Raw genomic sequence first — 24,212 nt, 5'->3', positions numbered from 1 at the left:
CGGGCCCTGGGCCAAGCAGACTGAACGTCTGTTATCTCACAAAATCCACCAGCAACTCCGAGGACCCATTTTACAGATGGGGAACAGTGAGGTGAAGGAGGAGGCCAAAGGTCACCCAGCCGTGACCACAGTCAGTGCTGCCTGACTCTCAGGTCTGTTAAGCCGGAGATTTTAAGGTGGAGAGCTATCTACGAAAGCACATCCCAGGACTTCCCTGGTGGTCCAGTGGCTAAGACTGCGCTCCCAACGCAGAGGGCTCCGATTCCACCCCTGGTCAGAGATCTAGGTCCTTCCTGCACGACGCAACCAAGAGCTCGGACGCCGCAACTAAAGTTTCCACGGGCCGCAACTGAGACCCAGCACAGCCCAATAAATTAAATAAATGATCCATTTGGTAAAAAGTACATCCCATAAGGAACCTCTGAACCTCCGGCTAGCTAACGACGCTCTGTATTCACAGGGACATCCGCCCTCCCCCTTCTTCTGGTTCACTCCCGCCCACCTCACTTTTCCAATCCCCCCGCCCAGCCTCCCGACAGCTGTGAGAAGCAAACCACACTCCAAAACCCACCCTGGGCCCTGCGGCCTCTGAGTGACCGTGTGAACCCTGGGGGCTTCCTGGGGCAGCCCCACAGTGCCCAGTGACCTCAGACGCCCCATGCCCTCCCCACCCGCTCCCCCACCCAGTTACTTACCAAAGCGCCCCATCATCATCCTGCAAAGAAGAGCAGAGAGAAGCATCAGACGGTCCACAGAGCTGAGTGAGCCGCAGGGCAGAGGGTGGTGGGGATGCCCCATGGGCCCCCAGCTGGCCAGTCAGAGACGGAGTTGTAAAAATGTGAGTCCCACTTGGATAAGTTCTCTCCCGCTCTAATTACAAACAGGAGGTGCTTCTGTGGATTCTAAATGTTTGCACAAGACCGGCAGCAAATAGACATCTCTAAACCATCCTTTTAATGCCATTTGTTGTGAGAGGGGAGCGGGCATTTAATCGAGGGAGCAGTTAACACGGATAACATTTCAGCAGAAAACGGGTGTTTTGGCACCTTGAGCTTAAACTTTAAAATAAAATGATTATAATCCATCACATGCTCAGTCATGTCCGACTCTTGTGACCCCATGGACTGCAGCCCACCAGGCTCCTCTGTCCGTGGGATTCTCCAGGCAAGAATACTGGAGTGGGTTGCCATTTCCTCCTCCAGGGGAACTTCCCGACCCAGGGATGGAACCCGGGTCTCCTGAATTACAGGCGGATTCTTTACCACTTAAGCCATCGAGAAGCCGCAAGTTTAACCTTTAAAATACAAGGGTGCAGACTACCCAGAGGTCACATTCTGGAGAGTGAGGACAACGCACTTCCGGGGAAGCGGGAGACTAAAGGGTCCTGGAGAAACACAGGCTGGGCCCTGACTCGAGGCCAGAGCTGAAGCCACGAAGGATGGGTGGCTGGTTCCTCCCGGAGGATCTGAGAGCACAAACGCACAGGTGTTTCTGTGCACCAGCTTCCTGAGAGGCAAAGAGACCTCAGCCTCACCCCCAAACCCCTCTAGACTCAAGTCCTTGCCTCCACCTTATTTAACAAGTAGTCTCTGCAGCACCTACTATGCACAGGCCATAGAGATATGGAAATAAACACCCCATGGCCCTGCCGCAGGACACCTGATGGTGAGCGAGACTCCTAAGCCCACATTTCTACACAGCCCACGTGCACCAGAAATGAGACATACAGGAGATGCTACAGGAAGTAAAAGGAGCCAGCCACTCCTGCTTGGCAAACAGGGAGGGCTTCCAGGAGGAGGCGACCCATAGCACAGAGAAAACCTGGAGTCTGGGAGACCACGCAGGAGGCTGGGCAGCCTCTGCTGGAAACCTCTCTCTACCTTGACTTTGGGGCACCCCTACACCCCCGCCCCGCCCCACTGCCTGAAATTCCTTGAGAGCCACACTGTACATCTCACAAGGCCCCTGGGCTAGATTTCACATTTCTATGGACACGATCTTTCTTGCCAGCTAGACCGCCATCCTGGGAAGAGTAGAACCGCATCCTCTCAGCCTCTGGGCACCCAACACGGTGCCCAGCGCACCGCAGGCCCTGTGGGTGCTGGTGACTGGTGTGAATCGTTGGGGCCACTCTCCTAGGGGCTGGCTCTGGAGACAAAGCTCCCACTGCCCCCTGCTGCCCTCTCAGGGATCCCTCATCCACTGCGAGACCAGGGAAGACAGACACAGCATCTTCCCATCACTGCAGGCAAGTAAAAGTTAAGGATGTTGAAAGAGGAAATGGGGGAGAGGTGTTTAGACAGATTGGGAGGACCCGTGGTTCTCACTGATTCATCCGTCTATCTTAGCTCCATCAGAGGGAGGGAGCCCCCCACCATAAATAGGCCTGGCTGTTCCCACCCCCTTCAATGGGCCATCTGCCTCCTGCTCTCCCATCCAGGGGGACCCAGGACACGCTGTGACCCACAGAAGACAGGAACACAGCACACAGGGGGCCAGAGGCCTGCAGTTGCCCTGTCATTCTCTGGGGACCCTGAGGACACCGGAAAGAAGCCTCCTCCATGAGAGTGAAAGACACGGGGAGCGACAGAGGCCCCCACTGGCCAGCGCCAACCACCAGACTGTCAGCAAATAAAGTGACTGTTGATTTAAGCCCCTAGGTTTGGGGTGGTTATTTACACAACGATGGATAACCAAGACGCTAGCCCACTCCAGACTCCCCCCGCAAGCTGCCCTTCTCCTGCTCCCAAAGGGGTCGAGCTGCCTGCTTGAGACCCCTCCCCAGGCCAGGCTCAGCACCCCGTCCCCGTCTCCCCTCCCCTCCTGTGGGCCACAAACAGCTGTGCACACACATCAGGAAACACCCGTCTCTTCCGTCCACCTGACGGCTCCCACACCGGGGGTGGCTTCCTGTGTCGGCCTGATTTCTGAAAGACCATCCATGAATTCATGACACAGTAATTAATCACTCCCTGAACTGAGCAGGTGGGTGAGCTGAGACAATCAATTTTTAATGTCCTGTTTCATCTGAAACAGCTTTAATAGGGAGGCGCAGAGGCAGTGCATTTTAAAGGTTCTTTGTAGGGAGTCCTAAGGCCTCTTACAAACCACACGCAAAATAGATCCAATTGATTTGCTATTTTCAATAGATTTGAAGCTTTTCAGACTTCTTAAAAATCGCCCTCTGGGCCTCTCGAAAAGGCGAGATGGCTCAGGACTTTCTCAAAGGAAGTTCTAGCTTAGATGCGTGACTCTCTCCCTCTGATGGAACTAAGCTAGATGGGTGAATCCATCAAGACCATGGGTCCCCTGGACCAGTCTAAACACCTCTGCCCCGTTCCCTCTCTCAACATTCTTAAAGTTCACCTTCCAAAGTAAGGAATGACAGTCCACATCTTTGGAGAATAACTTACTTCAAAACATTAAAAATGTGGACGTTGTTAGCATGCCTACTACAAGGAGTTCACTGTTATAAATTTCCCCTCATTCTTACAAGAGATTTTGAATGTGATCAATTATATTTTTCTTTATTATTCCCTGTCTCACTCCAGAAAAGACTTCCAGCAGCGTAAAGAAGTTTTAATTCATATGCCACAGGTATTGACTCATTTTTCTATTTAGGGAGAAAATAAAATATATGGAATTTCTCATTTAAACACCAAAACAAACTGCTATCTTGCCCTTCTTCAGCAAGACAAACAAACAAACAAAAAAGAAAACAAAGAACAAAAATCAAAACCAAAAACACTTTGAGGAAAGTGCGCGGAAGACAGAAAGCTAGGGTGGACGCTTGGAGAAAATTCCATCCCAGGGTCAAGGGTCACGCAGAGGAAAACGGCTCCCACATGTCTGAGGGTCTCTGGCTGGAGCAGGGCCTGGGGGCGGGGTCCACTTACTCGGTGGTCGTCGTCAGCTCCTCGGTGACGTGGCTGGAGTGCAGCAGGCCTTCCCGTTTCTGAAAACCCCAAAATGAACAAGCAAATCAACCCCCGGGCAGGCAGGCAAGAGCAGGAGAACATCACTGGTGGGGCAGCCACTCCTGGGGGTGGGCTGCAGGTGACCACAGGGGTGGCCCTTTAGTGGCTGGAACCTCCCCCCCCACTACCCCCCAGACCCTCTGCTCTCCACACTGCTCTTAGAGCACGCAGCTGTGGGGGTCTCAGGAGAGTCAGCCCAGCTCCCAGAGGATGCCCTGCAGCCGGGGAGGCAAGGAGCATAAAGGAATATGCATGACACGAGGGAGGCACCAGATTAAAGAACACCCGTGCACCGGGCTGAACAGGGTCTCCCAGGAGCCGTGTCCATTCAGAGCCTCAGAGCGTCACCTCATCTGGAAAGAGGGTCGCCGCAGATGTAATGAGTTAAGATGAGACCGTAATGGACTAGGGTGAGTCCTGGCCGAAGACTGGAGTCCTTACGAGAAGAGAAGAGAGAGACACAGAGGGAAGAGGCCACGTGAGGCGGAGGCAGAGACCGGAGGCACGTGTCCACAAGCTGAGGAAAGCCAAGCGTGCCGGCAGGCGCTGGAAAAAGGAAGGAAGAACCCTGGCCTAGAGCCTTCAGAGGGACCCAGTCAGCACCCCGATCTGGACTTCAGGCCTCTGTTATGTGAGAGGACAAACGTCTGCTTTTTTTAGCCACTGCTTTGTGGGATTTTCTTCCAGCAGCCCCAAGACACTAACACGGTGTGTGACACACCGTCTGGAGCCTGGCAGGTGCGGAGAGGCGATGATGGTGGTGGAGGGGAAGCCCGTGCGTCCCAGGGCGGAGCTCGGCAGTCTAACCCAACCCCACTATGAGCCCCTACTTGAACCCCTCCACGGATGGGGAGCTCACTTCCTGCTGGATACCTCTCCAGATCCAAGCTCCCCAGGCTCTCCTGAGCTCAGCCTCCAGGAAACTCTCACCCCTGGATCTAGTGAATGGAGATAACCAGCATCAGGCGGCCGTCATCTTTCCCATGGCTTCACCCTGGCTGATTCTCAGGAGCGCCCGCGGAGGGCTGGGGGTGGGGGTGTGGCCCAGAGACATGTTATCCACTTGCTCAGACATCAAAGGTGTATCAGGCTCCCACCGTGCTCTGGATCCAGAGCTGGGTATGAGTCAGACAGACTGAATATTTTGAAGTCCATAGTAGAGACTCTTGAGAATCCCTTGGACTGCAAGGAGATCAAACCAGTCAATCCTAAAGGAAATCAGTCCTGACTATTCATTGGAAGGACATATGCTGAAGCTCCAATACTTTGGTCACCTGATGCGAAGAGCTGACTCATTGGAAAAGACCCTGATGTTGGGAAAGATTGAAGGAAGGAGGAGAAGGGGACGACAGAGGATGAGATGGTTGGATGGCATCACCGACTCGATGGATGAAAGTTCGTGCAACCTCCAGGATATAGTGAAGGGAAGCATGGCGTGCTGCAGTCCACGGGGTTGCAAAGAGTCGGACAGGACTCAGCAACTGAGCAACAACAGTACAGCAGAATCTCAGTTTTATGGGGAAAGTGCTGGAGCTCAGGAAAACCAAGTGGCCTTCCAAGGCCATGTTTCCAGGTGCAAACGCAGCCTTCCCTCACTCCTTCCCCCCATGAACTGCCACGCTTCTCCCATCTCCCCATCTCGACTGGATAACCGGGCGTGGAGGGAACAGGCCAGGGGCAGCTCTAAGGCCTGAGGCGGGCCAGTCCCCGGGGCCTCCCCACCCGCTTCATTTCTCTCTGGCCATGGCCCAGAGAATCCTCCCGTGACCTTGGTCAAGGACGAAAGTGCCAGCAAGTGCCTGCCTGGGCCAGTAACACATTCTGCAAACCCCAAAGATTTTCTTGGACAAAAGTGCGGGCCTGAAAGGAAATATCCTGGTTACTGAGCGCAGAGAGTTCGTGGAGCCCGGAGTCTGACGTACGTGGGTTTGGGAACCACGTTCTCATGTGTCCTCGGGAAGCCTTTCCCGGCCGAGTGCCCCGGGTGAGCATCCAAGATGAGGGGACAGGCACGGGCCCCTGCCCATCACCACCTCTGACCACAAACGCTTCCCTTCGGGAAGCAGACACAGCAGAGCGGCAGGTGAGCCTCGCCTGGGGCCCCAAGGGGCATTCCTGCCCATCAGGTCTGGGCCAGGCTGCGGAGGTGATGGAGGGGTCAGACGGCTTCGAAAAACACAGGATCAGCCAGAGCCTTGCAGACCGCAGAGACCATGAGACTGATAAGTTTAAAAACCAGAAGGGAGTGTGGCGCTGGACATCTCCACGAGAGACATCAGGTTCCAAGCTTAACCTCAGTGCTCTGGCAGAAGCAGCTGACCCTTGAAGACCCCAGCCTGCTCTCCTCCAGCGTCCCCCACGCCAGGGCGACGGCCCAGGACACAGTAGGTGCTTAATACATGTTTGCTGGACGAGACTGCACACACAAAGCCAAGGCAGGGTCTATGCCCTTAAATTCAGAGGAAATCGACACGGAAGGTCCAACTCCAATCAGGCACACCCTGATGCCCCATTACATTTTTCCAAATGAAGCAAGCGAAATGACCCTCAAAAAGAGATGATGGGGGATGATGGATGTAATTGGCAGCGAACACAGAGAGGCTTTGATTGGGGTACCAGAGTATCTATTTCATTCCTCTGGTCTCAGCCCTCTCCACTGAGTAATAAGCTCATTCAAGAGGCCTGAATTCCAGCTACTTGGCTTTGCACAGAAATGAATGCTCTTTTCAAAAACGTGGAAATTAAACCTCCACGTACTAAGCCTTTGAATCTGCCTCTCTTGAAATCAATGCCATTGTTCCTGCTCCATCATTTACCTTGAAGCCAGGGCAAGGCATGCATTTTGTCAAGAGGGAAAAAAAAGACAAAAAATAGAAGGTAGCCTCTTAGGGGAAAAAGAACAAAAAGCAGGCGAACCGGTAGAGGAACGAGGAGGAGTGCGTCTCGGACCCTCTGGGGAGGAGCCGTGGGCAAGCGGGCTGCCAGGCTGACGTTACTCACCCGCACGACCACCACTTGCACGGAGACATGTTCCGGGAGGTGAATCGGGGCCCGGAAGTGCATGGCCAGGGCCACGAGGAGGTGCAGGATAGCCACTAGATTCTTCCCGTGGATCGCTGGCAGGGGAGGCAAGAAGGGGACCGTTTAGATCACAAGACAGGAACCCCAGGCCCACGTCCCAAAGCCAGTGAAACCAACCCCAAAGGGCCCGCTGCAAAGCACAGGGAACTATACTCAATATTTTGTAAGAGCCTGTAAGGAAAAAAGGGGGCTTCCCAGACAGCTCAGTGGGTAAGGAATCCGCTTGCAGTGCAGGAGAGTCAAGAGACGAGAGTCTGATTCCTGGGTCGGGAAGATCCCCTGGAGGAGCGTATGGCAACCCACTCCACCATTCTTGCCTGGAGAATCCCATGGAGAGAAGAGCCCGGGGAGGGGGGCTATAGTTCATGGGGAGGCAAAGAGTCACACACGACTGAAGTAACCGAGCCCGCATAAGGAAACAGAATCTGAAAAGATGTGTATGGGTAACTGCATCCCTCTGCCAAACACCTGAAACTAAGCCAACACTGGGAATCAACTATCCTTCGATTTTTAAAAAGAAAAAGGGGAGAGAAGGCAAGGGAGATGCTGAATGCAAATGAGAGCTCAGGAAAACCACAGGCGGAACCACAGGCCGCGGAACCGTGGAGTGAGCTGAGAAGCAGCCTGTGCGAATTTGCTTCATTCAGTTCTGGCTTCTCATTTTTTTCTTTCCTATTGGCCTCAGGTGACTTATGCAACCGCGTTCAAAGGCACGCTGTTCGTAGAAGGAGTGAACCGGGTGGTGGGGAAAGAGAGCGCGTGGGCAGGAACGTACAATGGGCACAGGAGGAGACAGAGGTTCAGGAGAAACAGGTCACCTGGCCGCTAACCCACCCCAGCCACGCGCATTCTTATCTGGGCGCTTAACGGTCCTTCCTCTATGCCACCAACCGTCTCCAACAGGGAACGCCAAGCAGGGCAAACAGAGCTTGGGGGTGTCGGACGTTGACTCCAGCCCTGCCTGGGGCCCTGGCTGCCAACCCAGCCCACCAGCTCTTCTGCAGGATGTGGGCCAAGGCGTGGTTATCACTCGCCCTGTGCCAGGCTTTACTGATTTCCTCCCCCAGCCTCACAACCCAGGAGGCGGGTCTGTCCTGGGTCTCCATGCGGAGAAGCTGGGAGAACCGGACTGCAGTCTTGGTCTCACCCAAGCGCAGGGACCCCACACGGCAGGGAGAGTGTCTAAGCCGTGCCCTGGCAGCCCCGCCCTGGGGGTAAGGCTGGCGGTGCGCAGCTGGGTCAAGCCCTTTTCCAGCCTCTCATGGTCAATGCTCCACTCCTCCGGGTTTATGTTCCGGCCGGAAATACTACGATGCACGTATTCTTAAAGCAGCACGCTCGGTGACGTATTCTAGGGACCAGACTGAACCCCTCCCGAGGTCCTGCCTCGGCGAGTCACCAGTAGTACAGCTGACTGGGTGTTGGTGCCACCGGTATGTGGGGTGGAAGAACCCCTCAAGCTTCTGTCTTATAACCCAAACCCCCGCCCTGGCTCTGGAAGTCTCCCTTGACCAACCAGAAACAACCCCTCTCCACTCTAAAGCCCGGGGACATCAGAGCATCGCAGGTGTGACTTCGCCCCTTATCGGTGGGCCCCCGGGACCATTGCCTTCCTCCACTCCTGGCTGCCTCTCTCAGACCCAGAAGGTGACCCGGGTGGACCCGCAGACGAATGACTAGGCGGGTAGCTCAACGGCCAGGCCCCCCAGCTCCCTGTCCCCGACCCGCCGGCCGCTTACAGTCCACGGTCCACTGGAGCGGCCGGCTGTGGGGCCGCAGCAGCTCCTGCACCGCCTCTAGCACCGTCTGCAGCTTCTGCTTCTGTCCGATTTCCGACTGGGTCACCTCGGCCACGTTCAGCTTGCAGTCTGCCAGCTTTTCTGCAACGAGGACAAGGACAGAGTGTCAGGAAAAGCTGGAGGGACTCAGGGCCGCCTAGTCAACCGGCTGCCATGAGGTCTCCCCACCCCCAGCATGGCGGAGTGGATCGGATCACCCCCGGCCGTGAGGCCCACCAGGATGCTGAGCCATGGAACTCTCAACTTGCAAGTCACCGCCGTTTCTTAGAAAACTGTGCCAGCAGGAAAAGGAGGGGCAGGGAGGTCAAGGATTCAAGCGTGGGTGTCCCACCTGGGAACATTCTATGCACAGAGAATGGACAGGATGATTCAAGGTGCAGCTGGGGAGGCGAGGAGGTGACCTGCAGGGTCCGGCCCGGAGGTGAGGAGGCTGGGCCAGCGGGCTCCGGGGGGAGGAGGACTTTGATGAGAACACAGGAAGGCCTCAGATGTGGCCCCTGCCTCCTTGCACCTTGCATGCCCGCCATTGTTCTTTTTCTAGTGCTCGGACACCACGGCGAGAAGGATTATGAGATATTCAGGTCCCTGCGACTCTTTTCTCACCAAGAGGGAGCAGTCAGGAGGAGCCGACAAACACGGTCACATCTGCTCCAGATTCGTTTACGGAGACTAAGGCTCGACTTCCCTGGTGGCTCAGCTGGTAAAGAATCTGCCTGCAATGCGGGAGACCTGGGTTTCTTGTCTGCGTTGGGAAGATCCCCTGGAGAAGGGAAACGCTCCCCACTCCAGTATTCTGGCCTGGAGAATTCCATGGAATGTATAGTCCATGGGGTCACAAAGAGTCGGACACGACTGAGCGACTTTCACTTTCACTAAGCCTCGGGCTTCGAGCCTTCATTCCCCTCCTGGGTGGGGCCAGAGGGACCCCTCACTGCACTCCTGTTGAGGGGCAGGCGAGAAGGGCTCCTCATTCACTCATTCCCAGACTCGGGGGTTCCCCGATAGGTCGCCTCTGCAAAGCAACAGACAGGACATCACAGGACATAATGAGATCAGGAACCGGACGGTGATGAGAAAGTGCTGGGCACAGGGCCTGACGTGCTACGAGCCTCGGGCACGGAGGTACCTAGGGCGGTGGCACTGCTGTGAGGGAGGTGCAAAGGCCGTCACGTCCAGGCCAGGCACAGGCAGGGCTTCTGTTTGGCGAGTGGTCCCCAGCAAGGTTCTGTTTAAGGTGTCTTCTCTGGAGGCCCCTACTACTTCAACACAGTCTCCCCACATCCTCCCCTCCCTCAACCAGCGCAAGAAGAAGCAGTTTAATAGCCCCCTTCAGGATCCTGTGATGACACGGCAATACCTGCTGGGCTCAGGACACGCCTTCACTTATTCATTCATTCATTTATAGAACAGTTACTGAGCACCTGCCATGTCCAGGTGCTGTCCTAGAGCCGGAGGCAGCACAGACCAGAGAGGGCTCTAATGGGGGGGGTCATGGGGGGGTCAGCCACAGCTGAAGGGCATCGGCTCGTGTAGGGCAGGCTGTGCCGGAGGCAAGACAAAGCAGCTCAACAGAGGACGGAAGTGACTCTCGTTTACGCATTTTCATCTCCCCCCATCTGTATCTAATAGGTCTGAGCTGAACAACCCACCGCTGTCTGTCTACATGCGTGCTCACTTGCTCTGTCAGTCTGACTCTCTGTGACCCCCATGGACTCTGCCAGGCTGTAGCCCGCCAGGGTCCTCTGTCCACGGGATTTTCCCAGCAAGAATACTGGAGTGGGTTGCTGTTTTCTCCTCCAGGTTGTCCATATGACCCTCCAAGGTCCCCAGGCGCTCAACAGCCAAGGACAGGAGGGAGCAGAGGCCCCTGGGGAAGGAAGCAGGGCTGCAGAGAGCCTCGCCCACCGGGGAGAGACGGGGAGCCGGGCACGTCTCTGCGGTCCCTTCCAGCCAAACCTGCAGACGGAACGTCCCAGGGGAGGAGAGGTCGTCGATGGAGAAGGGAAGGAAAGGGCAGGAGCCCGCTAGAGCTGCCATCACAAAGCACCACGGGATGGGTGACTTAAATGTAGAGATTGCTTCCACACCGTCCCGGAGGCTAGAAGTCCAAGATCAAGGTGTCAACAAAGTCAGTCTCCTCTGAGGCTTCTCAAGGATGTCGGCTTGCAGACATCCTCACCTGGCCTTCCCTCTGTGTGTATATGCATCCTCATCTCCTCTTCTTAAAAGGACACCAGTCTGAAGGGTTTAGGGCCCACCCCAGTGACCTCACTTTAACTACAAAGATGCTGTCTCCAAATACAGTCCCATTCTGAGGTCTTATGACTTCAGGAGGGACACAGCTCAGTTGATAACAGAAAACAAGGCAGTTGGTTGAGGCTGATGCTGCCTGAAGCCACGTCTCAGGAAACTCCCCCTTGTGGGACAGAAGAGGTCCTTGGCGGCCCGTATCACCCGCATCCATCTGCCCACTGATGGGGCTTGCAGGAGCGGCTCAGGGCTTTGGCGTGGCCAGGACCCCTCTCTCCAGAGCCTGGGAAGAGCCAGAGGAAGATGGGGTGGGCTCTTGAGGGGGCAGGAAAACATGGGCAAATACGGGGCTCTGGATACTTATTACAGGAGGAGGCGCCTGCCTTTCCTCCAGGAGAGGAGAGAGCCTGAGTCCGAGCAGGACGGCAGCCAGCCCGGGGGCCCCTCACTGCCCATGGGTGGTCCCCCCGGACAACACTGCCCATGCAGGAGTGTCACCCCCTGGAATCTGCCCTGGCAGAGGGTCTGGCAGCTGCTCCCGGAATCCACTCTTAGGGAGAGGGATGTATTCGGGGGCCTAGTGGTGACCCACAGCTGGGTCTGCTGTCTGTCCTCATCTCCCTCCCCCTGGCTCCTCCCCACTCCTGGCTGGACCTTTCAGAATCCTGTCCTGGTGCTTCCTCTGACCACAAACACCCCACCCCGCCCCAGGGCTCTGTCCCCAGACCTCTTCTCTCTACAGAGTGAGTGAAAGTCGCTCAGTCTTGTCCCACTCTTTGTGATTTCATGGGTTATACAGTCCATGAAATTCTCCAGGTCAGAACACTGCAGTGGGTAGCCTTTCCCTTCTCCAGGGGATCTTCCCAACCCAGGGATAGAACCCAGGTGTCCCTCATTGCAGGCGGATTCTTTACCAGCTGAGCCACAAGGGAAGCCCAAGAATCCTGGAGTGGGTAGCCTATCCCTTCTCCAGGAGATCTTCCTGACCCAGGGATGGACCCCACGTCTCTCACATTGCAGGCGGATTCTTTACCAAGCCCAGAAATCAGGTTTTGGCCTTGACATTCAGCCAAGGTCAAGTTTTAGCTTTCTGTCTTTGGAAAGCAAAGAGCTCAGTGCCTCCATCAGTGTCACTGCTGGCAGCCCTGGGCCCCAGGGTCAGTGATCCCGTTGGTTACTGCCGCACCTCATCAGCGCAACAGCATCATTAACATGACCCGGCAAGACCTTGTGAAGTTCCGTTAATATCTGGATAGTCTCCTCCATTGTTCTCTTCTTCAAACAAAGTGGTATGTCAAACCACTTGACACACAGGAGATTTCAGAACTGCCTTATCAAGGAGCACTTATGCAAGATAGTGAAACAGGATGGAGCTGCAGCTCCTCGGGAATAAAAAGGCTGCCTGAGCCAATGCCGACCTCTTGTTATACATTACAGATAACCAAACGGATGCAGCAGGACTCACGGACATCACAGCCCCTTTGGAGCAAGTCTCGCATTTGCTGAGACCAACAGAAGAGGGGACCCAAAGGGTGTGCCTGAAGCAGACAAGGACCTCCTACGAGTTACCTCCTCTCAGATGCGGCTGTGGCCCTACTCCAGAGAGGGTGCTGGCATCCTTTCCCGGCATCTACGGCTGAGATGCGGAGGCACCTTGAGAGCCAGACTCCCAGGATCACATCGTTAGATCTAAGGCTTAGGGACACAATTTTGTCAAGCGGCTGGGTGATGCATGCAAGAGGAATCAGAAACAGAAGAGTGAGTGAGCACCACACTTTTATGTTTGCTTCTGAAAATATTAGAAAGTATCTTCTTTGGGCGGTGAATAAAGCAGAGGTTCAAAGGACTATTTCAATAAAGCAGCATCATCACCAACAGCTAAGTCTTCAAGTCCAGGAGTCGGGGGAAGCTAGGTCTTTACATAGAGAAGGAAGGAAGGAGGCTGATGACCCTGGGCAGCTTCACCACCAGCTGTGGTGGACAGGGTCAGCCCAAGACCCACGCCCTCCTCCGTCCTCTGCTGAAAGTAAGCGTCTATCATCACAGATGTCCATTTCAACGGCCTTGAGAGCAATCAAGCACGCGACGCACTGAGAACCGCTGTACCGACAATCAGCTTGAAGCAACAAAGCTCCAACCACCATTTTTAATAGTCAAATGGTGACAGTGACTAAACAATCTTGACAACGATTCAGATTTGCTCTTACATCAAAGAAGTTCATTCTAAGAGGTGCGCTCTCTGCTTAGCCAAACAGAGGCTTAATCCTTGGTCCAGGGCGTTCAGCCAAACACTGAATCTGGACACTCCCTGCGAGTGGGGGCACCTGGTCCCATGGTATTAACCATCTCAGCCGTGCCCGCCTCCACTCTCTCCCTGCGGTTGGTCTGGGTAGGATGGGCATCTCAGCCCTGGCAGATGGCACACCGGTCTCCCCATCCCCACCCCCCTCGCTACTCCTGAGGGCTTTCTCATTCACTGGTTGCTCAGGCCACAGTCCTGGCCATCAGTGTTCATGTCTCTGGCAGCTTTAACCTCCAAAATATCCTCTACTTCCACCCCACACCGAACCACCCCAACCAACGCCCGGGGCGCCATGACAGTGCTCTGACTGACTCCCCCATCTTCCCCTCCTGACCCCGCTCCCTGCCGTTCTGCACTCAGAAGCCTAAGCGACCTTTTAAAGCACAAACTGCGATCTCAGCACGGCCCTGCCCACATCCTCAGGGGGCTTCCTGCCGTGTGTAATAAAAGCCTCTGTCCACCGGGGCAGGTGGTCTGCCCACTGCCGCCTCCTGCAGCCTCCTTCCGCTGCTCTCTAAACACTACAGACTCCTCCTCTCTTCAGAGTCCGGGCCTGGAAGGTTCTTTCCATGCCAACTGGTGCAGAAGTCGGCTGGGAGGTCAGCTCCCCTGGGCGCTGCCCCAGACCGCCCAGCCTTTGCAGCCCACCCAGCTCCGCCCCTTGGAAACCTCTCTGATTCTCTCCATAGTGCTTGGCACTCTCTCTCTGTTGTGGCCACACCATGCGGCTGGTGGGATCTTAGTTCCCAGACCAGGGATGGAACCCACACAGCCTGCAGTGGAAACACGGAGCCCTAATGAGTGGACTTCCAGGGACGTCACAGGCATTGTCTTAGACCGTCAATTTGTGTCTTAGAGCATCAATTTGTGTTCACAACAGTTCTCTCTCTCCCCTCTGGCAGAACAGGCATCGGTGGTGGGGGCATGGGGACCTTCCTCTCTTATCACCACTGAGTCTCCACACCCACCACCCTGCGGGTGAAAAGGTGTTCATTCAGCAAATGGAGGAACAACCAGAAGAGACACACCTTCTCCTTCCTCACACGCTTTCCAAGGACTGACCGAACAAGGACACCACGTCTTCAGAGCCGGGTACGTGACACGGTCCCCACGGCCTCTCAGGCCTCCCCCCCCACCGCAAGATCACATTGTCTGTAAGCACTGCTGTGCAGAGTGTGCAAACCAGCCCGCGGGGGCCGGGCTTGAGGAAGGACACAGAGGCTGAGCCGAGTCCACGACCCGGGCAGCTGCAGAGGCTGCATCCTGCAGGTCCAGGGGCAGTCCCCTCCCCATCAGTCTTCTTTCCCTCAGGATCTCCCACACCAAAAGCACCCCCTAAATCCCAGGTCCCTGATTCAGACCCCCCTGCCCCCAGCACATCCCTGCGGAGCAAAATGCGACCCCACCCCAGTGCTGGTCCCGCCTAGAAGGAGTGACCCTTCAGGTGGTTTGTGGGGAGACCCCTGCACAGGACAGCACATGTCTGTGGGGTCATTAAGGGGCAAGGAGAGTGAGCAGGTCTGCACCCCACCAGGGCTGCCATGGACCATTAGGAGGTGAGTCCCAGTGGACACCAGGGCTGGGGTGGACCATTAGGAGGTGAGTCCCAGTGGACACCAGGACTGCCATGGACCATTAGGAGGTGAGTCCCAGTGGACACCAGGGCTGGGGTGGACCATTAGGAGGTGAGTCCCAGTGGACACCAGGGCTTCGATGGACCATTAGGAGGTGAGTCCCAGTGGACACCAGGGCTGGGGTGGACCATTAGGAGGTGAGTCCCGGTGGACACCAGGGCTGGGGTGGACCATTAGGAGGTGAGTCCCGGTGGACACCAGGGCTGGGGTGGACCATTAGGAGGTGAGTCCCGGTGGACACCAGGGCTGGGGTGGACCATTAGGAGGTGAGTCCCGGTGGACACCAGGGCTGGGGTGGACCATTAGGAGGTGAGTCCCGGTGGACACCAGGGCTGGGGTGGACCATTAGGAGGTGAGTCCCGGTGGACACCAGGGCTGGGGTGGACCATTAGGAGGTGAGTCCCGGTGGACACCAGGGCTGGGGTGGACCATTAGGAGGTGAGTCCCGGTGGACACCAGGGCTGGGGTGGACCATTAGGAGGTGAGTCCCAGTGGACACCAGGGCTGCGATGGACCACTAGGAGGTGAGTCCCAATGGACAAGGGAACACTGAGTCTTCCAGGCCACCCTCACTGGGACCCGAGAGAGGGGACCTGGAGCCCAGTCGAAGCTGAAGGCCCAGGGACGCCACCTGGGAGCCGAGGGCTCAGGCCCACAGCTTATGGACAAGTGACCGATGTCACCACGTAGAGCATGGCGTGGTCCAGCTCCGGGGCCGCCCCTCCCAGGGACTCACCCAGCAGCTTCTGCAGCACCTGCCCGTCGTACAGGTCCTCCTCCAGCTGCTTCACGATGATCCTCTCCTCCACCAGCACGTCGTTGATCCAGTCGATGAGGACCTGCGGGGGGACAGGCGTTACGGCCTCGCTGGTGCCTGGAGGGCCAGGCAGTGACTAGACCGCGTGCAGAGGGGGAGACACCCCCAGGTCAGGCGCCGGGCGAGTCCAAGGGGAGAGGCCAGCTGCTCGCTGCACCCCCCACCCTCACCAGGCTGCCGGGGGTCCCGCGGGATTCACAGGAGGCCAGGCGGAAGGTGGCACTGGAGGGAAACTGGCTGCCTCCCAGAGGGGGACTTGGGTGTGTGCGAAAACTCAGCCGAAGGAGATGATGGTATTCACCACAGCGTGGGAGGCGAGGGGAGCAAATGAGGAACCATCAGTAACACACACGGCCCGAGGCAGGCCAGCGAGCCATAAAACGTCCACACCAGTCCTGCCCTTAATATCCACGTCAAAACCACACGGACCTAAAGCTACAAAGAGCGGGGGACCCGAGTGGCCGCTGCTCACGGCTCTGAGAACCGCCTCCCGGGGCACACTACTTTTCTAAGGCTTTCCTGAGATAGAAGCCACATGCCACACAACGCACCCTGTTAAAACGTGCGACTCGGCGGTTGTCAGTAGACTCACAAAGTTGTACAACGGGCACATCGCCCTCTGAAGGACAGTTCCGTCCAAAGGAAACCCCGTACCGTCAGCAGTCACTCCTCCTTCCACATACCCCCGACCAGCTCCTCCCAACCACAAAACTGCTCTCTCGAGGGTTCTGCCTGTTCTGGATCCTTCATATGAATGGGAACCGCATCGCACGTGATCTTTCGGGTCGGGCTTCTTTCCCTTGCTGCTGCTGCTGCTAAGTCGCTTCAGTTGTGTCCGACTCTGTATGACCTCATGGACAGCAGCCCACCAGGCTCCTCTGTCCACGGGATTCTCCAGGCAAGAACACGGGGGTGGGCTGCCATTTCCTTCTTCTCTCCCTTAGCATGATGTTTTCAAGGTTCACCCACATTGTGGCACACGCCGGGGCCTCGCTCCTTCTTACGGCCGAGTCACAGTCCGTTGCTCAGAGAGACACACTTTACAGATTCATTCACCAGATGATGGGCTTGTCACCCCTTTGGGCCTGGTGTCAGCCGAGCTACAACGAACACGGGCGTGCAAGCTTTACATGAACACACGTGTTGATTTCTCTAGACCAGCCTTTTCTCAACAAGCTTGCCTTCAATTCACAGAGTTTATATCATAAAAGAAGACAGTTTCAACTGTGAAGATATCTATGGAGACACAGGATTCCCACTGAACAGAATCTCATTTGGCTTACGCTGCTTAAGGCGCTTCTCCTCAAAATGAAAGCGATGCCCTGAACAGACTTGATCAAAAATGTATGTAGTCCACGGCTTCCCTGTGGAGCAAAACCATAAAACTGTCTAATTGGTCCCAATGACCTCCTGGAGATGGGCACTGATTGGTCCTCTCGGAGAGAAACGGAAAGAACACAAATCCAGCCTAAAGTGTCCTCTGTCACCCTCTAATACCACGCCATCTGCAAAACCGGCCACGAGGCAAATTTCTGTGGAGTATGTTCTATTTTCCCTCTAACTCAGAAATATTAAATCAGACACACAATCCCATGAAGAACAGAAGTAAAAGTAAATTAAAGGGAGGATGGGAGGAAGAAAGAGGTGCGCAGCCCTGTGGCATCCTGGTTCTGCCAAAGCCACCCCAGCAGGGGGGGTGGGAGGGAGGTGGCTCCACGCTGCAGCCCTCCTCCGTCCGCCTTCTTCAGGGAGGGAGCACCGGCCTGGGAGGCTGGGAGCCGGACGTTCCCACCCAGCGGCCTTCTCTCCCCGCCTCCAGCATCCTTCTCCCATCACCCAGCTCCCGCCTCCTCTCTGACCACCTTCTCAGTGTGCTTGTGTGTGTGTGTGTTTGGGGGGTCCCCATGACACCTTCCCACCGTCCGGATCTTCAAAGGAAATAGCCCTGGACAGCTCCTCTCCACTCTCTTCCAAGGCCAGCTCATGCCATCCCATGACATCCAGTGCTTCCCTCCCGGTCCCAGTAACCCCCTAAAGGTCCAGCCCCGTCTGCCCCATCCTCCTGCTAGTGTGTTTCATGAGCATCTCTGACTCAATGTGCTGCTTCCCCCCACCGACTCCCAAATCTCCTCCTTATCTGAGAAGCAAACAGGATACTGTGCTCCAACTTCAGGAGCCTGGATGCCACCCCTTCATTCCTTCATCCCACTTCCTGACTGCATCCACTCCTCACCATCTCCTCTCCCACCGCCTTCATCCCAACCCCCTCCCTAGGCCATTGCCACAGCCCCGCCGACCAAGCATGCTGCCTCCTCGCTGGTGCTCTTCAGATCCCCAAGCTCCTCTCGCCCCGGGCTTTTGCACACGCTAATCCTTGCAGCCTGAATGCACCTCCTCCTGCCTCCCTCACTGGCTGGCCAGCTCTCACTCATCCATCAGGTCTCAAGCTCCGTGATCATCCTCTGAGCACTCCCCACACACCCCACCCAGGCCACATTCCCCAACACAGCTCTCACTGCACTCAAGGGCCTTTCCCCAAACCTGTTCACGTTTGCAGTGAGAACACAACTTCATTTGTAACTATCTCCCTGCTGGACTTGAAGCTCCATGAGGGCAGAAACTATGACCTCTTGTCTGTGGCTCTCTCTCCAGCACCCAGTGCTCACCGCCTCGCACTGAGTCCATCAGTCAACCTGCTGAGCACCCACTGTGTGCCGGTCAGTCAACCTGCTGAGCACCCACTGTGTGCCGGTCAGTCAACCTGCTGAGCACCCACTGTGTGCCGGTCAGTCAACCTGCTGAGCACCCACTGTGTGCCGGGCCGAGCCCATCAGTTAACTTACTGAGCATCTTCTATGTGCCAGGCTCTGGGAATAAATCAGGTGAGGACTCTATCCTTGAGGATCTTACCTTTCAATCAGACATTACAAGACAAACAAATGCACACACTGTCGGGTTGTGATCGATGTTAACGGAGAAAAATAAGTCAGAACAGTGTGTTAGTCATTCGGTCGTGTCCAAATCTTTGCAACCCCACAGACTGTAGCCTGCCCGGCTCCTCTGTCCATGAAATTCTCCAGGCAAGAGTCCTGGAGTGGGTTGCTATTTCCTTCTTCAGGGGATCTTTCTGACCCAGGGATCAAACCCAGATCTCCCATACTGCGGGCAGATTCTTTGCCATCTCAGCCACCAGGGAAGCATGGGTGGCACAGAGGTAAAGAGCCCACCTGCCAATGTAGGAGACGCAAGAGACGCGAGTTCAATCCCTGGGTCAGGAAATGGCAACCCACTCCAATATTCTTGCCTGGAGAATTCCATGGACAGAGGAGCCGGGCAGGCTACAGCCCATGGGGTCGCAAAGGGTTGGAGGTGACTGAGCAATCACACACACACGTCAGAATACAGTGGAGAAGCCTGACAGGCACAGCTCGGCCAGGTGACCAGGTCAACATTACAGGGTCAGTCATGTTGTCACATGTACCCTGGTGGGATGAGATGAGGGACCTTCACCTCTGTGGTCTCCCGCCCCAAACCCATGACTCTGAGAAAAACATCAGACTAAACCTAATAGGAAGACACCCTACAAAACCCCTGCCCGGCCCTCCTCAAAACCAACATGGTCATCAAAAACAAGGCAAGCCTGAGAAACTGTCACTCCCAGAGGAGCTCAGGAGGCAGGATGACTAACGTCACGTGGGTTCATAGATGGGACAAGAAAAAGTATCTCTGCTACACACTAAGGAAACTGGAATAAATGGTGCGCGTTAGTCAACAGTGATGTATTCATGCTGGTTCATTAACACAACAAATGTACCATGTTGGTCTAAGATGTTAATAACAGGCGTAAATTGGGTGTGGAGATACGGGAACTCTTACACTATCTTTGCTATTTTTCTGTAAATTGAAAATGGTTCTAAAAAATAGTCTCTGAAAAAAATTAGGCAGAGTTTGGGGCTAGAGAGGGCAGAGGGTGGCATCGTCAACTCAGTGGACGTGAGTTGAGCAAACACTCAGAGATGGTGAAGGACAGGGGAGCCTGGCGTGCTGCGGTCCACGGGGTCGCAAAGAGTCGGACACGACTGAGTGACTGAACGACAGCAGCACCAGAGCCAAGCGGTCACATTGGACCAGCTCAAGGGCCGGCACTGAGGACGTTTCTTGTGCCAGGCCGTGGGGCCAAAGGAGGCTCAACTTGCCCCCTCCTCGCTCCGGGAGTGCAGGTCCAGCCGGGGGACAGAGATGAAGGGTGAGCACCAGGCATCATGAAGAAGGCTGACCTGAGGGGTCACAGGGCCCCGGGATCAGAGGAAGCAGCAGTATTCAAGGGTGGGATAGGAAACGGCTGAACAGAAAGTGGGTGCCTGTGGGGGCGGGAGCAGGCAGGCCTGGTATCCAGGGTGGTGAGATCCCGGCCACGGAGGAGCGATCTGCTGTCACAGCGTGGACCCAGCAGAGAGGTCAGGAGGGGCCGGAGCCCATGGAGAGGCCACCAAACAGCCTCCACGCTGGGCTGGAGTCCCAGACAACCACAGCTTGGCCACGCTGCCACCGGACCAGGGGCACAATTCCAAACACCACGCTTTTCCCCCTAAGACCCGAGACCCGGCAGGTCACTGGTGGTGGCTCTCAGAGGCTGAATACCCAGCGTCCAGACCCCCGAACCCAAGACTCTTGTGTCTATGAGTCCACAGGGCCTTTTCTGGACACTTAATGAGATTTCATTGGTTTGTAATTTTTTTGCAAAGTATATGATTTAAATTTAAGGCATAAAAGTAAGTGCAGGCTTAGAGATCCTAACCCCCTTTTTGATCTCCGAAGCCCCCCTTCCGGCTTCACTCCGGTCAGAGGGATTCCCTCCCAGTTCTCCCTGCTTCTCACCTGCCGACCCCCTGCCTGAGCAGCTTTCCCTTCCTCCCGAACACCCTGCCCTTCCTTGGGCCCTCACAGCTGCCACAGAGAGACTGGGAGCCTCCTGGGGCCAGGGACCCCCGTCTGCTGTCTCAAACTGCCCCCCCACAGCACCCAGCAAAGCCCGACAGATGCTATAAATACCAGGTGTGCGTGCCTGCTCAGTCACTCAGCCGTGTCCAACTCTTTTGCGACCCTGTGGACTGTAGCCCACCAGGCTACAGTCCATGGCGTTTCCCAGGCAGGAATACTGGAGTGGGTTGCCATTTCCTCCTCCAGGGGATCTTCCCAACCCAGGGATCGAACCCACGTCTCTTGGGTCTCCTGCAATAGCAGGTGGATTCTTTACCACTGGGAAGCCCAGGTAAACAGGGACGGCTAATGAGGCTCCCAAGGTGGTTGATCACTTTTGGCTAACAATTTAAAAGATTTCGTAGGCAGAAGTTTAAAGTGCCCCCTAAGACCTCAACGGTCAGGCCCATAGGATCCCTCGGACAGCGCAATGATGGGGCTGTACCCTGTGATCAGGCTGTTATGGGACATCTGACTTCAAGAAACAGAGATTGTCCAAGGGCCTGACCTCATCAGGGGAGCCCTCTGACTTTGGTTCCAGAGGTCAGAGATCCAGAAGCCATAGAGGGATCCAGGAAGGGGAACGCCGGCTGTGACAGTGGAGAGTGAGGTGGGTGTCTGCAGGAGCAGAGTCAACTTCCGCCACCCCAGAGCCTCCAGTAAAGCACTCAGTGCGACTGGCACCCTGATTTCAGCCTCAGGAGACCCTGAGCAGAGGACCCGGCCAACCACACTGATCCCTGGACCTCAGAACTATGAGCTAACTAATAGATGTTGCTTTGGGCCACTGAATTGGTAAAAATTAACTTACACAGCAATAGAAAACGAATACAACCAGCAATCCACTATCACAACGCCAAGCACGAGCCTCACCGACCAGGAACAGTATTGCCTATAAAAACAGTGCGCTGCTGACGTCTGGGGTCTGCGCTCGAGACCCAGCTCCACTGGGGTGTTTGCTGTGTGACCTGGGGCCAGCCACTTCACCTCTCTGGGGCTTCAGAGTCTTCACTGAAAAGAAGACAGATCAGTTCCCACCCCCTGTGCGCTGTGTGACCTGGCAATTTCCTTCCCAGAAGTTTCTCCCAAGGTGCCAGTCCAAACATGCTCCTAGACATTTTCTAGCTCAGAAGCGATTCCAAATTTTGTGTGGAAAAAGCCGAATGCACAAGAGAAAAAAGCCTGGAGGGATGCAAATTAAACAATTGCCACTGCCTTCTGTTTGATTTTTACATCTTCCAGGTTTTCAGCAGTGTATATTATTCGGTAATTAGAAAGAATAATAATAGATGCCATTTATAAAAATTAATCAGTATCCAGATGGCTTCTCTGCCAAAACTGACAAGCAAATCCTAAAATGCAAATGGAAAGTCAAGAGACCCCACAAAGCCAAAACAATCTTGAGAAAGAAGAAGAAAATTGGAGAACTCACACTTCCTGATTTCAAATCTTCCTACAAAGCTAGAATACCAAAACGTGACACAGAGGTCAGTGAAACACAAATGGGAGCCAGAAATAAACCTCACATTACAGTCAACTGATAATCCGTGAGTGGGCTGAGACAATTCAATGGGGAGAGAACGGTCTTTTTAACAAATGGTGCCAGGACAACGGGATATCCACATGTGAAAGAATGAAACTGAACCCTTCCTTTATACCACATGCAGAAATCAACCCAGAAAGGATGTCCAACTCTTTGCAACTCTATGGACCCACCCGGTTCCTCTGTCCATGGGATTCTCCAGGCAAGAATACTGGAGTGGGTCACCATGCCCTTCTCCAGGGGATCTTCCCTACAAAGGGATTGAAACCAGGTGTCCTGCATTGCATGCAGATTCTTTACCATCTAAGCCTCTAGGGAAGCCCATGATATATCCATATGATGGAATATTATTCAGCCATAAAAAAGGAATGGAGTTCGGACACATGCTGCAACACAGATGCATCTTTAAAAACACGATGCCAAATCAAAGAGGCCACACACAAAAGCCACATATTGTATGATTCCCCCTAAATGAAATACCCAGAATATGAAAATTACAGAGACGGAAGAATTCTACAGAGACAAAGTGGTTGCCAGTGGCCAGGAAGGGGGATTCAGGACTGAGTGCTGATGGATATGGGGTTTCTTTCTGGGGGTGATGAAAAGTCCTCGCTTGATAGAGGTGATGGTTGAACAACTCTGGGAGGACACCAACAACCACTGAATTGTGCAGTACGGGAATTCTACCTCAGTACACCTGTTATTAAGAAGCTAATGTCTAGAATGCAGGTGTTAGCATCTGCCTCTGCAGGGGTCATAAACCTCGGTGATCTCACCAGTGTTACTGTCACCAGCCCTGGAGCTCTCTGCGTGTCAGAAGCCCCTTTCTGATTTACTCAGCACAACCAGCAGCACCTAGCACATAGGTGTTCAGCACTTAGACACCGTCCTAGGTGTTTAAGCTACAAACATGACCTCTGTCTCATGTGGGTCACAGATGCTTGCTGGTCCTCTCACAGCCACCAGAGGGCGCTGGTTCCTGCCCCACCACACCTCCACCCACTGAGAGTCAAACCCAGATTCACCTTCTGCCACCTCTCTGATCCCACCTCTGACCACCCTCGTCCTTGCTGTCGAAGCTCCATTCTGCCTCCCTCGTTCGCCCTCATACCTGCCCGCACGTGCTTCCAATGGGGTCTCTGCACTTGTTGCCACCCTAGGTACCAAACAGCAGGTCTCCGCCCAAACGCCCACCCTCAACCACCCACCGAAAACAGAAGGGAGAGGAAACCACCCGCTTCTTGCTTTAGGTTCCTCCCAAGTGCTCACACCACCAGGTCACATATTCATTCGTCCCTGGACACGTCCGTCTCCGCAGCTGGACCACCAGCCTGCTCAAAGCCATCGCCCCCGGGGGGGAGATTAGGAACAGAACCTCGAAGGTTCTCAAACCAACTGCAGAGCTGCCTGCAGACCAAAAGGTCTCTCGGGCACGCAGACCTTTGCCTCACCCAGGACACAGACCTGTTGGAAAACACACAGAGATGTCTCTGCTATGAGGAGACTAAAGCTTCAAAAATTCCCATTTGGATCTCTGACCTGGTCAAAGTGCAAATACAAAACCGAGACAGAAAAGGGATAAAAGTCAAATTTCACCCAACAAGCCACAGAGGTCAGCTCTGAGAAGCAAAAGCAAACCGGCCGCCCCACTTCACTGCCGCCCCAGCAGAGGTGCAGTGACCCCGGCCACCACCAGTCACGTTATCCTTGTACCGTCCAGGTCACCCGTCTCAATCCTCTGTCTCACAAAAGACTTTTTAAAGATGGCAGCTGTCCTTATGTTTTCGAGATGTACTCATTTGCAAACCCCAACTCCCGCAGGCACGTGT

At 55.0% G+C, this 24,212-nt stretch overlaps 1 protein-coding gene across 3 annotated transcripts in view; it reads right to left on the bottom strand.

Annotated features, from left to right (window-relative positions):
* The window catches only part of PARVB (parvin beta), a 116,567-nt gene that overhangs the window by 23,557 nt on the left and 68,798 nt on the right, over positions 1-24,212 (bottom strand). For all 3 annotated transcript variants that reach the window (XM_070790551.1, XM_070790553.1, XM_070790552.1), the window contains exons 4-8: positions 15,780-15,882; positions 8,798-8,938; positions 6,978-7,093; positions 3,897-3,955; positions 696-715 (exon numbers count right to left, since the gene is read on the bottom strand). In XM_070790551.1, coding sequence (XP_070646652.1) covers positions 696-715; positions 3,897-3,955; positions 6,978-7,093; positions 8,798-8,938; positions 15,780-15,882 — 439 coding nt within the window. The remainder of the gene's footprint in view (positions 1-695; positions 716-3,896; positions 3,956-6,977; positions 7,094-8,797; positions 8,939-15,779; positions 15,883-24,212) is intronic.

This window comes from Bos indicus, chromosome 5 (genome assembly GCF_029378745.1).
Source record: "Bos indicus isolate NIAB-ARS_2022 breed Sahiwal x Tharparkar chromosome 5, NIAB-ARS_B.indTharparkar_mat_pri_1.0, whole genome shotgun sequence".
In the NCBI taxonomy this organism is placed as follows: Eukaryota; Metazoa; Chordata; class Mammalia; order Artiodactyla; family Bovidae; genus Bos; species Bos indicus.
The sequence above is the reverse complement of the archived record's forward strand: the minus strand, read 5'-3'. Positions and strand labels throughout refer to the sequence as shown.